This window comes from Convolutriloba macropyga, chromosome 1 (genome assembly GCF_964194025.1).
Source record: "Convolutriloba macropyga chromosome 1, txConMacr16.3, whole genome shotgun sequence".
Taxonomy (NCBI): domain Eukaryota; kingdom Metazoa; phylum Xenacoelomorpha; order Acoela; family Convolutidae; genus Convolutriloba; species Convolutriloba macropyga.
The window spans coordinates 35,014,738-35,030,585 of record NC_134468.1 but is presented as its reverse complement, the minus strand read 5'-3'; the positions used below and the strand labels follow the sequence as shown (position 1 = coordinate 35,030,585).

At 35.2% G+C, this 15,848-nt stretch overlaps 1 protein-coding gene across 2 annotated transcripts in view; it reads left to right on the top strand.

Annotated features, from left to right (window-relative positions):
- The window catches only part of LOC142348432 (uncharacterized), a 43,004-nt gene that overhangs the window by 9,598 nt on the left and 17,558 nt on the right, over positions 1–15,848 (top strand). For both annotated transcript variants that reach the window (XM_075399799.1, XM_075399793.1), the window contains exons 2-4: positions 7,560–7,834; positions 8,475–8,647; positions 8,993–9,238. In XM_075399799.1, the coding sequence (XP_075255914.1) occupies positions 7,560–7,834; positions 8,475–8,647; positions 8,993–9,238 (694 nt within the window). The remainder of the gene's footprint in view (positions 1–7,559; positions 7,835–8,474; positions 8,648–8,992; positions 9,239–15,848) is intronic.

Here is a 15,848-nt window from a genome sequence, read left to right as displayed (position 1 = left end):
AGGCAAAAGATTACATATGTCCACCTGCACTTGACTTGAATTTCGAAAGAAATGGATGGGACACTGAAACGAATGAGCTACAAATTGACTGAAATATGTTTGGACAAGTGATAAGGTTCAAAAAATAGCTCATACATTTTAACAAGTATATTTGATGTCTTATTTCCATTAATACTCTCTAGATAGTTAACTAAACTTTTGATTAGTAAAACCCAGACTTAAGCCTACAATGCTGGCAACAATGCTGGCAAAACTCGAGAATTCATTAAAAAGCTTAGAAAACTATGTCCAAGCTATAAAAACACAGTTTTTCTCTTCTGAAATTATATTATTTGTTCAGGGGGACTCAGTTGAACTTAAATGGTATTTATCATTCACTTTATCTATATATGAAAACTGTCTTGGCTGTAATTGTCGTAAAATACTAAAGAAGTGCAAATGCATTTTTAAAAATTCAGCGAGCCCATATAAGCAGGAACTGTTTGATTGTAAAAATCCACGATAAGACCAAAACTTACCATCACTGCGTGTCTATTTAAAGCACGTAACTGGCCATAATGTCTGAATATTTTCAATTTATTCAGAGAAAAATAGTGATTTTTGTTTAAAAAATGAATTCTAGAACATACAAATCCTAAATCATAGGAAGCGAAAGTAAGATTACCCCTCTGAGTCTACCGAGATATTGTTAGCTTAGGTCTGTACTTCCGTCAAACTTTTACAAAGTGGGCTAACGAAGCATAATTAGTGCCAATCACGAAAAAGAGGATCTTTTCAAAAAATTAGCCAACATTTCAGCCACAAAAAAGTAGGATTAAACAGTTCAACAACCCTTCTCTATCTTTTAACAAATAGCAAAACCTTTTGTAAATAATTTGAACATTATGTAGCAAATGAAATTAAATTGTAATCAGAAATCACCGAAATTGTAAAGAAAAACAGCAGAAGTCAGCCAAAGGTTAACAAACGAATCTTTGATAAATCCACGAAAAAAAAAAACGAGATTCAAATATATCTTTTTAATTTTATTTTGTACGTTTGACGGGCTCACAACTCCCTGCGGTGAATATATAGTTAGGCCAAAATTGACTGAACAAATCCAATCCCATTTGAGCATAAATCCCCCCCCCCTCTATTGTGGATTTTGAAAAATAATTGCAGTATTTACTTATGAAGATAAATTGGAGGGAAAATATTCAACTGAAAAAAAATGATAAAATTGATAATTTTGAGAGTTCTTGTAACATACGTCCCTATAAAGCATTTGTATTGCAACAGAGATTAATTACTATATATCTGTAATAGCACTATATATCTGTATTGCAACATAGATTAATTACTATATATCTGTAATTACTTTTACTATACATCGGTAAGAGATTAATTACTATATATCTGTAATATCCGAAATCATCATTAGAGTCCACGATTTTTTTTCATTATTCAACCACAAAGTTTAGCTAAACACAAGCGCTTATGATTCAATGAAATTTTTGCTACATTTCGAATTCCTTCCTGTGATAGAATTTGTGATTTGCAACTTCTGCAATTGTTACCAACAGAATTTTCACTTACATTTAAAAATTGTTGCAAAATCATTCAAAAATTTTTTAAATTGTTCCTCATATTTCATACAATGTATCTCGAAAGTTCATTTTTAAAACAAATCGTTGAGTTGATGTATCTTTAAACAGCTTAAACCGAGCGAGTTGTAAAAATAAATTGCAAACTTCTTGGTTTTGCAACGCAATCCTGTTGCTGGTAAAAAAAACAATGAATTCCGAACCATGTCAAGGGGTATACAACTGATGTTAGTCCGGCATTGCAAATATTTATCAAATACTAATTACTTTAACATTACAACCGAAAATCAAAGTAATTTTTTTTTTCGTGGCATAATAAATGAAAAAAAAAATGCAATAGTTTTATACGTCTTTATACGTCAACCAAACAACAGTAAATCTAGTTCATCTTTCCAAAATTAAAGTCACGCCATGTTGAACAAGAAACTTCCCTCAAACAAGGGTTCGAGTTAAAAAATGAGCAGAAAACTAAGCAGCTTGGGGAAATTTTTTGTCTTGTTTGAACTTAATTTCCTTGGATAGTTCATTCCAGTCTGTATTGCCAATCTCACAAATGAAATCTGCAATTTGCTGGAAGCAAATTCCAGGTTCCAGAACAATTTTTATATCCTGTTGGACTCATGACGACTCCAACTGACTAATGGACATCCAGTTGTTGGAGAAAAAGCAGGTCGTAACTGTTTTTTTGTCCAAAAATTGTAATCTTGTTGTTCGCAAAAATATTTTATCGCGGAGAAGATTCCGACTGCGTTTAATACCTTGAGCAGATTTAAACTTTTGTCTACAATATGTTGCCCTTAACGCCCAGTTTAGGTGTTTTTCCTAGGATACTATTAGATTGTGCTCAAATGACAACTGCTGAAAATTGCAAATGACTTTGTACCAGTGCATTTAAGACGAGTCTCAAAAGTTGCGTAGTACAGATTTTCTATAAAATTTTTTGTAGAATATGGTTAACTTCCCCTGAACTGTTCATTTCTTCTCTATATACCCCTAAATTTTTTTATACAGGATTCTCGTTTAGTGGAATTGAATTTATAATTTTCTGTTTATTAAAGTCTTTCCTTTTGCTCGTACCAAAAAATTGAATTAGGTTGTTGGCATTTTGTTTTAACTTGGCCCAAATTTTGTCAATGGACGTACCAAGAATTAAAATGTGAGTATCGTCAGCATATTGTATAAGTTCAGTTTCTTTGTTAACTGTTGTTGCCATATCATTTATATACAGATTAAATAAAAGCGGGCCAAGTACTGCTCCTTGTGGTACAAAACTATGAAGCATTATTTCATCTGATATGAAGTCTTGTAGGATAACAGATTGGCAACGGTTCGTAAGGAAACTTGTTATTAGATTTTTTGAGCTTTCATCAAAACCTAAGCTGTCCAACTTGATATCTAAAGTTTCGTAATTGATTGAATCAAAAGCTTTTGAAAAGTCAAGGAAAGGAGCTGTTACAAATTGCTTATGTAAGTTCTGTTTTTGATTAGTTCTGTGCAAAGTAATGGGGAATCGATTGTTGAGTAATTTCTCGTAAAACCATATTGATTTTTACTGAGTAATGTGTAGTCGTGATGGTAATAACAAATTTTATTCCTCAAGATGGTTTTAATAACCTTAGAAAAGCACGGGGTAATGGAGATTGGGCGATCGTTTTTGGGTTCTTCAGGGTCATCGTTCTTGTACAATGGAACAATATGTTCTTGTTTAAGTTTATTGGTGAAGCAAGATATTTTGATGCAATAGTTTACAAGAAAATTTGAATGAGGTACAGTTAGAGAACTTGAGTTATCAAAAGCCCAGGATGGAATATGTGACGGTCCCATTGGTTTCCTCTATTCCCAGTGCTTTAATTGCATCACGACAGTCTCTTATCGTTGCAAAGTGAAGTCCTAAGGTTTCTGGTTTAGAATTGCACGCGTTGGACATCTGTTGTAAAAATTGGGTTCCTCGGGATTTTCCAAGTGTAGAGAAACGATAGATTAATAGGTTAGCATTTTTTGTCTGCATTACGTAATGACCAAAAGCACAGAAAAATATTTAAACTAAAATTTTTGGGTTTCAATTTTTCAGAGTATCTTATCTCACTTATCAGTATCCACTTTTTCCGGGGTTTTTTTACTGCTTGAATAAAATTTCTATGAAGTCTGTTGAAGTCATTGTCATTGGGAATAATGAGTTTCTTTTTTAGATCAAATAACTTCTCATAGTCTTTGGCATTTAAAAATTTATCTCGATCAAACATCAATTGTCTCGATTTCCTAGTTAACCTTTTGTCTGTTACCGTGAAAATGTTTTTGTCAGTTCTAATAAAGCACTTTTTAAGTGGAGAGTTTTGTGACAGTGCTGCCGTAAAAGTTTGAGAAAAAATTTGTATCAATGATTCTAAGCTGCTCTGTACGTACATTTTTTGCCGGTTTTGTTATTCTGGACAGTGTTTGAAATCAAAAACATCATAATTCGGTTTATCGTAAAACGCTTTCTGAACTGGCATTTTTTTCTGCAGGGAGCCCTACCATTTTACAATGCTTTCACAGATTACTGTGTCAATTATAAGTCAGCAGTCAGTAACAATGTAATCAACAAGGCGACTCGGTAATGTGCAATGGCAAATAAGGTTCCGACCCCGCTCATCAACAATTTTGGCATGATTGTCTACCAAATGAGGAACATAGAAAAACCCAGAAATTCAAGTACTTTTAAAAAAATTGGTGTAGGAAGGAAAAGATAGCCTCCAAAGCAAAAACTCAGTGGTGGAGTAAAAGTGGTGCATCAGATTGATGATATGTGCAAATTTTAAGAAAGCGAATCAAGATGAACAGCAAAATCAAACAAAAACAACAAAAATGAATTACATCAAAAAAATAATATCCGTTTTAAAAAACAATTTAACAACAAAGTCAAAATAGCGTAAGATAAAACTGATATTAAACAAATTAACTTGTCATTCACCTGAAAAGATAGGGGAGTAATCAATTAAAGGGCTTGGTAACAATTAGACAATAAAGAACAAAAACAGGTCGAAAAACTCGCTTTTTTTAAAACAATCAATTTCAAAGTAATGAAAACGATTAGAAATCAACGAAAATATCCCATAGGTGAACGGTTACAATTGTTTCTATAGAGGGGTTAAGAACTACCGGTATTCAACTTTTTATGCGGTTACAAAAAGAACAACAATTAGACAACAAACAAAAAATCAATTAAAACTTAGCAGAAAACGCTTTCGAAACCGTAAAGCCATGCTATGGCCATCAAAATAAGTTTGATTGCCTTTTTTAAGAGCACCGATAATGTATTATGTGAACTCTCATAAATGAAGCCAGGTAAAAAGTAGACAAAGTGAAAAAAAATGCGAAATTAAATAAAACTTTAACTTTTTTTCGAAAACATTTTTTCAAAGCATGAACGCCATTTATTACAGAACGAAATAACTAAATAGTTTTGTATATTCTTCCAAAGGAAGCACTTGCGAATTGCATTTTTCCAGAATATGTCTTACGTCTACAAAAAGAACGTCAAACATGACGAAATTCAAAAATTAATTTGTTTATTTTGCGTGTCGAAGCCAGTAAAGTCAACGAATTCTTGAAAAACATTAGATTGTGTGACACCAATCCCCTTTGAAAAATTGCTTTGCAGCAATATTGTCATACTTGGCCTGTAATTAACGAGACTAGATAACAAATAGAAAATAAAAGGAACAGAATTGCGAAGTTCAAAAGTGTTATTCTTTGAATTTATAAAACAATTGTTTTCAGAGTCATGAAAACCATCAGCTATCTACTAATATCAGAATATCAGCTAATCTATTCTTTCATGAAAAGTCAAGGAAACCGGATCCATTAACAGGAAATTTCATACGACTAAAAAGACAAATTAAAGCGACAGTTAACGAAAATTTTTTTAAAAAATTCAAAAAAGTTCTTCGAGAAAGTATTGTCGAAGCCTTTAAAATCATAATCTATATCTTCAAGGATTTCAAGATTGTCCATTGTGCTTTTTTTGAAAGCCAATAGTTTGATATATGAACTGTCAATAACCGGATAATGTGACAAAACTAGAAAACATGAAAAATGGGCAAATATCTAAAAAAAATTGAGAAAAATGTGAATTCTAGTAGTATCAAAGCCAGAAAACCATAACTTAAAGCGTAAAATCGTAATAAAGTTTGAATTTGATTTCAATAGAAAGAAGAAACATTCTCTCATTGCTGAGACAAATTTCAATAAGTCATTATTTACTTAAAAATCAAATACTCCTAAAACTCAAAAGGACCATAAGCTTTCATGTAATCAACTAGATGTAAAAATGTGGAGCTAATTCGGAAGCTAATTGGATCTATCCTCATTAGTGAGCTTTCGTTTGAAAGGTTCTGTTTTTTAATTAATGTAGAAAAGATCGAATTTTTTTCATAAAAAAAATCGACTGAATCGAAAAAAAAATCGAATTGTTTTTGGACTATACCAGTTCAAGATTGGTCCAGAACTAGCCCTGCTAGTGCTCTTTGTTCATAGGGAACACCTAATTAGTCGAATGTTTTAGATAATGATATTTTGTTAGTTAAAAAATCAAAAATAGATGCTGCGTTTTTGATAATCAACGAATAAATTTAGCAAAAAACGGCGAAGTTTTAATTACCGAGTACTCTCAATCGAGTCAAGAAGGATTGTGTTAGTGGTATTTGGGTCTGTGCTTCCCGTAAATTTAATCAAAATGGACTAAAAAAAAACTTATTTCGTGCTGTTTTTTTTGATGAAAAAGTCTTAATTTTGGAATATTTAGCCAGCTTTTATCACAAAAAAATTAATAAAAATAACTTTTTTGTCATTACAACAATATTTTTTTGTCTACACAAACGAAAATCAACAACACTTTCTAAAAAAGAACAAATTTTAGCAACGTTAGCGAAGTTTTAGTCAAAAATTCCGGAAAACGTCAATAAAATCTCACCGGAATTCACTCTATTTTCTCAAAATTTAAACCACGATAACGCCGTATAAAAAACGTAAATTAAAAAAATCTTTTTTTATTCCATATTCTACGCTGGACAAGCTTTCTAATGATACCAGTCTCATTTCTCTACGATGAATATATCGATCGCGCAAAATTGACTGGACAAAAAAAACCCCCAATTGAGTATATAGTTCCTTCCCCCTCAAGAGGGGTCGGAACAATAAGTCTTTCAGTATTGTTCGCCCGGTTTAAATGAGTAGGAATGGTTTTGTTCTTGACACTTGACATGCAAGTCATACGGAAGTATTACTGTTTCGAGCTTAGATCCTTCCAACATCTCTAAATAGTTAATATTATAAAGACCCAGAATTGTTATCTTTCCGTTTTCCGTAATTGCATTATCATTGTTATTTGCTAGTTAGTCCAAAAATGCATTGCTATTTTTTTCATTCGGCTTATAGGTAACATTCAATAATACAGAAGCGCAAGTTGGTAATTTTAATGGAACCCATGAACTTTCGAACTTATCCTAGAAAAGATTTAAATCATTGCGAAGTTTTGGAGAAAAAATCTTTGGGTTAATTATAAAAAATCGTTGGCACAATTATAAAAAAATCTTTGGAACAAGTTTGAAAAATCTTTGGTGAACCTGCTTGAGTAGAACGAGAAAGATCATGTTTAATTAAATTGCTGAAGATAGGCATCTGGTATATACAACAACAATTTGTAGTAACAATTTGGAATAAACAGTTTTTATATATTGTGTGGCATTTGGCGGGTGCAAACTCTCAAATTACCGGTTCTTTTTTCTTTGAAAAATTTGCACCCTGAAAGCTCCTCAAAAAGGCTTAAAAACTTTTAAAAGTTGTACAATTGCATAGTTTTGCGAGATTTATTCAACTAAATTTTACTGCGCTACTAAATTTATTCAACTAAATTTTATTCTACTAAATTTTAAAACTTTTGATTCTTCATCCCCGCCCACGAGGTGTTTGAAATATGGCCACTTTTCTTACATTTAGTCGACATGCGGGAGAAAATGACCTTCATTAAGGAACAAATTGTTGGATCAACACCTTCAACTGGCATGCTTGAAGATGAAGGCACTGAAGATTCCGTTACTAGTCTACTAAGTGCCACCTTGGATGCCAACATCGCTGCAAATGTCAAGTGCCAGCAAATTAGTGGCGATCTGTCGAAATTGGTGGATCAGGAGAAAGAAGAGCGGGAAGCAGCTGCTGCGCATACAGCTGCAGAGATTATTGCGCTGAATAAAGAATCGAAAGAATTCTTCAGAGTTAGTGACGCTAATCAGTCGACTCTGAACAGTCTTGATCAATTTCTTTTAACCAGAGCCCATGCAGAATTTGTTTCTAATGCATTCCTTTTTTGCCTTTCAACAACTGATTGTATGTTAACTGCAGCGGACAGTATATCCGTACGAATAGATTGTACAAACAATTATGGTTCTAATAGTTGTGCAATTTTTTTACTCCGGAAACTTTAGTCAATGAGAAGTTACATGCGCGATAAGTTTGGGATTAAAAATTCATTTTTATATCATCAAATAAGTGAGGACATGAAAACGGCTACGATATAAGATGAGAGTAATTAGTATGAGTCATGATTCGAGTTTTCTCCATGTGAAACGGAGTCTGGACGCAATCGACGTCAGAGCTAAATAATTATCCAGACTCATTGATTTTAAAATCCTAATCAATTCCGGTTATTGACTAATTTAATCTAACTTAAACATTGATGCGCAGTATTTTATCCCATGTATTAAAGATAGGGCGTGAATAATTCTTGCAATTGAGGGAAAATTCTCCCTCTCCGATTTGGTTCAAGCTCTGCAATAAGATGCCTGCGAGGCATGACAAAATACCCAATGCATGCTACCCAAGAGATGGCTATGTGTGAGAAATTCGGCCTTTTAGATAACAGAGCGCGATGCCTCTAATCTGGAGAGAATGATAGAAGAGTGTTATGATCGTGTGAAGGCAATTGAGGACAAGATTGAGGAGCATAAATGGAAGGAATACAAGGAGGTCCAGGTGCAGATCAAAGAGACCAAGGAGAAGATTCGCTCATTGGAGTCAGCAATAGATAAGTGAGAGACTTGCATTGAATCAAATTAATATATCGGGATACGATTTAAGTCTAATTTTACATCTAAAGCATTTGCATTTAAATTAAGTCTAATTTTACATCTAATCTTATAATATTTTAGCGTCTAAAGATCACGCAAATCGGGATTGCAATCTTTGATGTTACTCAAGTTGGGTCCATTTCGGGTCCATTTCGTTTCTAATCCGCTTCTAATCACAATCTGGTTGAAGTGCGTGTACTTCTTATACTATAAATTTGATCATTTTTCTGAACGTCGTGATTTAACAGCTAAAGCAACATCTGGCAGACAGAAGTATGTCGAAGTGACACGCTTGATTTTGTCTAGATCGGACGAGGAGATTAAAAAAGTTCATGCAATAAAGGAGGAGGTGGCTAAAGAGATGAGCAACCTGACAAAGGAGTCCACTGAGGCTGACTTTGAGGCTTCTCAGAAGAGTTTCAAGGAGCTGAGGAAAGCCGAGTGGCAGATGTTGGAGCAACAGCGACAATTGAATGACAAGAAGAAAGATGCGGAGGCAGCTCTCGCCCAGCTCAATGATATCAACCCATCATCAGAGTGGCCCATGCAAAGGTACAAATATATCCAGCGCCTTTATATTCCTTGTCGAGATCTCGACTTTATGAAAGACCCGAAAAGTCAAGGGGGTACGATATTGACCCAAATTACACGGTTTCAAATGCCTTTATAGTGTTAAATAACAAAATCCCTTATAGATTAGATAATTAATAAGACTCGAACTGGGTTTTGTCTATTTCTTGACGAAATCAAAGTTTCTCAAATGCCTTTTGATTAGACCTAATTTTAAATTACATGGCTACAAGAACATTTTGTGTTTCCTTTTTTGTAAAAAAAAACATCGTAAATATATGCATGTGTTGTTTCATTTTTTGTTGAAAGTTCATACAGGAAACTTTGAGGCATAAATACCCGAATATTTGATTCCAAGAGAAAAGAACGGAAATAGCGTGTTTTTGTTTATTTTTGATATGCTAATTGGTAGGAGTAGTGATGTGTCTTTCTGGGCAAACTACGGGGGGGGGGAGGACATAAGTGTCTTCCCGTGAACACTACGGGGGGGGGACACAAGTGTCTTCCTGGGCAAACTACAGGGTGGGACACTTTGAAATTCTTTCTCCTTATTTCCCCTGCCATGCATGAAACTAATCTTAGGAATCCATTTTCCCTCCACTTGCGTGACTGGTTTGCCGCTTTGGGCTTGAAGCCATTTTAACTACCACCGCTTTGAAAGTTAATTCGTCATATGTCTGCGCCAGGGTACTTTAATCTTGTTTTGGCCTGGCCAAACTCCGGGGGGGGGGGGGGCATAAGTGTCTTCCCGTGAACACTACAGGGGGGGGGGGGACACAAGTGTCTTCCCGGTCAAACTACGGGGGGACACAAGTGTCCTCCCGGTCAAACTACAGTGGGGGACACAAGTGTCTTCCCGTGAACACTACAAGGGGGGGACACAAGTGTCTTCCCGGTCAAACTACAGGGGGGACACTTAGATTTTTTCTTTGTTTTTCTCTGAGTCTTATGGAGGGGAGGGGGGACACTTGCATTTTAAAAAAATCCGTTTAAGGAAACCAACCAGGAAGAACTTTAAAAACCTTGGGGGGAAAAGGAGCTGTCATGTAGACACAAACAAAAAAAAGTAATTATCATACCCTGCAAAAGTCACCTAATTTTCATTTGTCTATAATGCTTGCTCAAAAAAAGCATGACAACAACAATCGCGACGGTAGATTTAAAAACCATTCATGAAATCTATAATTTAATAAAAACAGACTATCCAGAGCATAATGAAAGATTTCTTTACTTTTTGGCAACCTGCTTGCACTTGGACCCTGATGTTAACCTCGAAATTGCACTAAAACTGAGGCCTTATGGTGGGATCATTGGAATAGATAACTCTTCATTGGATACTTATTTGAAATCATTTAAAGTGCTTCGCTTACATGCAATTCTTCATGATGCCTCTGGATTTATTGCAGAGTATAGCCAAAAGGGTCCAGGATACTCTTACGTTTTGCCTTGTCCAATCACAAACGCTTACGTTGGTCACCTGACAGGTTTATTCTTCTGCATGTTCGTGAAAACTTTTAAACGTAACTTATTCAGTTTGCTGGAATGTTGAGTCCGGAGATTGTTGTTATAGATTTTGAAGGTTTTCGACACAAAAAGAGTGGATTCATTATAAAAGAATTATCTATTTGTTCAAACAACTACTCAGACACGGTTCTTTTTCTTCCTCCAATTTCCTTCAACTCGCTGTCCTCGAGTGAGAGGAAATCGCATCAGTGGGTACCGAAGCATTTGCGTGGTATTTCGTGGGACAGCGGCGGCTACCCTTACTGGTTTCTATCACAAATATTTATAGCAATCAAGATCCGTTTTCCTACTGCTAAATTCTACGCAAAGGGGAAGGTGAAGACGGAGACACTGCAAAAACTCCTTCAAAAAGAGGTCACAAATTTAGAAACATTGCTATGTCCAAAAATTGAAGAAATCTTCACTCCAGTAGATCACTTGACTTGTTCACTTCATTCATCTATACTACCATTCAAACAAAAGAAAAAGCATTGCGCAAAGAGAAAGGCACAGGCGTACTTTTATTGGATAACACTACCAACTAATGAGTCGTCGTGTGGAGAAAGCATCTCCTTCAGTTCTTCAAGTGAATTTATCTCCAAATTTGATAGTATGCAGTTGCATTGCGAGTGATAACCAGTTGACAGTGACTTTTCTGAAAGAAGAAAAAATTGATTCTCGTGGACAAACTATACTGAGGAAGCAGCAAATACTTTGTAATACTGCTGAAATTGAAACACTAAAGAAATATCTTTCACTGCTGGAGTACTTTCAAATGTATCATGTCTTTACAAGAGAAAATGAAAAAACTGAAACTAACCCCTTTACCTACGCCCAAGTATCCAGTGCCAGTACCAGTACCCCTGGACGATGAGAGTCTCCCCGATGAAATCAAAGAGGTAGTCAGAGAAGGAAAGGTGGAGTCAATTGTCTACTATGGCAATGACTACGGATTCCAAGCGAACTATAAAGTAAAATATAAGAAGGAAGACAAAAACTCTGAATTTATTACATACGAATTTTTTATGGTTGATGAACTAACTAAATAATAAACTAACAGAATTTTTGAATTAAATTCATTTTTGAAAGTCCTTTGCTTTCAAATTGAGTCAATCAGGAGATCAATTAGATTGCGCTGGCAGTGGAAGAGCAGGAATCACTGATTTGGTTTTTGATGATAAAAACCAAGAGAGACGGTCTTGGAGGTTTTGCAATTCTTGATTACCGCGCTCTGAGGTAGTTTATTTTACACAAGTTTCGATAATAGTTTTTCTTATTGTAGTTTCACTGACCAAATTAGTTTTCTTCCACCTCGATTGTGAAGAATCAACATTTTGGTTTTCATTGCTATCGTGCACATTTGGATACGCACTTCCAAATCCTAAGTTATGAATAAAATAATCTCAACGAGTGATCGTCTCTTCATGGCAGTCTCTGGTCCTTCAGGTTGTGGAAAGGCCGAAATTATTTTTCAAATGCTTCTTAAGAATACGTTTTTCCCTAATTTCAAGTCAATATACTATTTCTATCAACATGATCAACCAAAATTTCAAACGATGGAGCGTAACTTGAACATTTATTTTACCAAATTCTCGGGATTTGAATTCACTTCACAGTTGGAAAACTGTTTGCTCGTCTTTGACGATTCTTGCGAGGGAATTTTCAATGACAAGGAGTTTTCAAAACTTGCAACAGCTGGACGCCACAAAAAGATCAGTGTTATCTATGTTAAGCATAATTTGTTTCAACAGAGTAAATGGTCTCGAACAATTGATCTCAACACAACACACATCATTTTGTTCAAATCTCCCAGAGATATACAGCAGATAAGTTATATTGGAAAACAACTCAATAACACAAACTTTTTAAAAGACAGCTATGATCTTGCAACAAAACAACTATTCGGACACTTATTGATTGATTTAGACCCAAAAACAACAGACTCACTACATTATTGTTCAAATATTGTACCACCGGGGCCAACAATTTTCTATCTGCCATCTTCCAAAGCTGTAATTACCCACCTCACAAATGAGAGAGAAAGAGATATGTATGCTGAGGCGAATGCTCGAAATGCTGGAAAGCATGCTAAAAAAATTCATCAAAAAATCATCAAATAAATTTATAAAATTTTTCTGTGAATGCTTTCTCAATGTTATAAATGGAAACGTGCCCCCAGATAAAAGTTTACTTGAAAACTACGAAACGTCATTCCGACATTTTCTTTCCAAAGAGACCAGTTTGAGGAAAAAGCGTCAGCTATTGGTAAAAAATTTACATCTACTTCGAAGCATAAGTCTCTCTTGTTACCTTTACTTGAAGAAGTAGCAATGCATGCGGAAGAGTTTGTCTTGATACCGAAAAGAATGTTTGTGTCAAAACAACCGACTAGGACAGAAATTTTGGATAATCCCATTTATAAACAGAAAACTGCTCAATTGTCACTCCTCCAACGAAACAACCCAACCGACTTTGAAAGCAAAGAGGCGACTGAACAGGAAACTAATAAAACTAATATCGTGAAGAAGCGCAAAAGAAGAAGAACAAGTAGTGTTGATTTAAAAAATGAATTGGATGATGGAAGTGAAAGTGTACAGTCTTTCTTTAGTGATGATGGCGAAATTGAGCCCTCATTGAAAAAAAGACAATCAGACTTTGACTCTATAATGTCAGAAGTAGAATTAATGGAAGAAAACAAAATCCAAAGAGCGGAAATCATCCTAAACAAGATATTAAGTTCAGAAACAGTTTCCATTGAGGACCCGAGTGGTTTCCTTCATATTGAGGACAAACCTATGAGAGTTAAAGTGTCAACTTTTTTGTACAATTTGCAACAGCCGACAAAGAAAATTGACCTAGCCGTGTACACAAATATTTTGCACGAACTTAAGATACCCCCGCACTTAGTATCCAACACTCATGCTAAAAAAGTTCTCAAAGAAGTTTACAGCGATGAGGAGAAAGAAGAGGAAACCGAACAAATTCAAGGAGAATCAGAATAACAACAAAGAAGCGAACAGAGCAGTGGAAGTCAAAGTAAAGCCTCCGGATCAAAAACTGCAGAACCAAAAAATCAAACAAACAAAAAGACAGAGCAGGAGACGAAAGGAAAAAAATTGTCTAACTATTAAAGATGTGAAACTACTGGATAGACTCTATTCTAAAGTGCCAGCATCATTCGGAATTTCAAAGCGATTAAAAGATTTCAGCAAACTGCCAATGACAAAAGTCAAAATGTATTTCGAAACAAAACCATCCTTCACAAAATATCGTGCACAGCGGTTGAATTTTCCGCGATTAAAAGTAATCGTCAACGATCTGAATGAAATCTGGTCTTTAGATTTAGCTCATGTTGATAAACTTGCAAAATACAATCGTGATGTTAAATATTTGCTCGTAGCAGTTGACTGCCTCTCGAGGTATCTACGTGTTGAACCGTTGAAAACAAAAAATGCAACAGAAACCGCAAAGGCCTTCCGAAACATGATCAAACACAAGCAACCACAAAAAGTTTGGGTGGATGATGGTACTGAGTTTCTGGGAGCTTTCAAAACACTCTGCAACAAACGAGGAATTCATTTGTATAGTACTTTTAGCGAAAAGAAGTCTGCGTTTGCAGAAAGAAACATCAGGTCACTAAAAAATATTATTTACCGATATTTGGAGGAAAAATGGACGTATTCTTAAATTAACAATTTGGATCAATTCGTAAAAACTATCAACTCCCGTGTTAATCGTGTCACCAAACTTGCTCCTAACAAAGTTACCAAAAAAGATGTATTAAGACTTGTATCATTAACTGTGGAGACACGTCGCAGTCAAAAACCAAAACTTTACGTGGGTGACTTTGTTCGAATTGTTAAAAAGGAAAAAACTTTCCGAAAAGGGTACAAGCAATCTTTCACTGACGAAGTTTTTGAAATTGCCGGTATTCCGACGCTTAATCCACCTACATATTCTCTTATTGATTCTAATAAAGAAATTATCCAGGGCAAGTTTTACCAGCCAGAATTACAACTAGTACGAGAATCTCCAATTCAAAATGAGTAGTAACCGTTTTGAGGATGAGTTCACAGTACACGTTATATCATCTGCTTCGATGGACAATTTCCAGGAAAACACTTTAGCAAATTTTAGAAATTTTTTTAATGATGAAATTAATCTCACAGGAGACTGGAGAGTGGCTCTGTGTGAAATCATTTTTCCAACAAAAATTGAACACATAGTTAATGGAGATTTGGTTGCGTTCAGTCTCAGGGGATATGAGGAATCACAAAACCGCGCAACCGGATCTAGCGTCATTTCACGACCCTACAATGGAGAAAAATTAGCGTTTATGGCTGGCACTTATGATACAGTTGCTCAACTTTTAGCAACTATCAAGAGAACAGTCGGACTGCCTAACTTCTCTTTCCGAGAAATCAAAAGCAAATACGAAGTCATTTTTGATAAATACGAGGGAATTACCTTTCCAAGTGAAGAAATACCCAGTATAATTGGCTTTAAAGGTAATCCAGATGGTTACGGAATTCATATTGGATACAAAATGATTCCCACAACAGCGAACCGATTAATGAAAAATGATGATACGAAAGCCTATTATGGTGATTTTCCAGCAGACCTTTGCGCTGGAAAGCATTTAATGTTTTTTTACACAAATAATTATTGAGTATCAGTATGTGGGTGATGCGAAAGCACCATTGTTAAGAGTCATTGATTCAAAACAGCGTTTGAAAAACGGTAGCGTTTGTGAGTTGGAGCCCACTCACCGGATAGTTTTCACAAATTTAGACTACAAAAAACTACTTTCGAACACCATTCAATCAATATCAATTGAGCTACGAACTGAAACGGGACAGTTAGTTCCCTTTTCGGGGACTGGTAAAGTTATTTTAACACTACAATTTAAAAAATTTGGTGATTAAATGGATTCCTACTACGCAAACCAAGCATCATCATTGCCTCACTTTTCCGGTCACTATAGACAAAGAGGTAGTGGTTTTGGAGCATTAGCTAGCGGTATTGGACGTGTTGCACTGCCACTTGCTCGGAAGTTTGTTCTGCCAGCAGCTAAACGCATCGGAAAAGA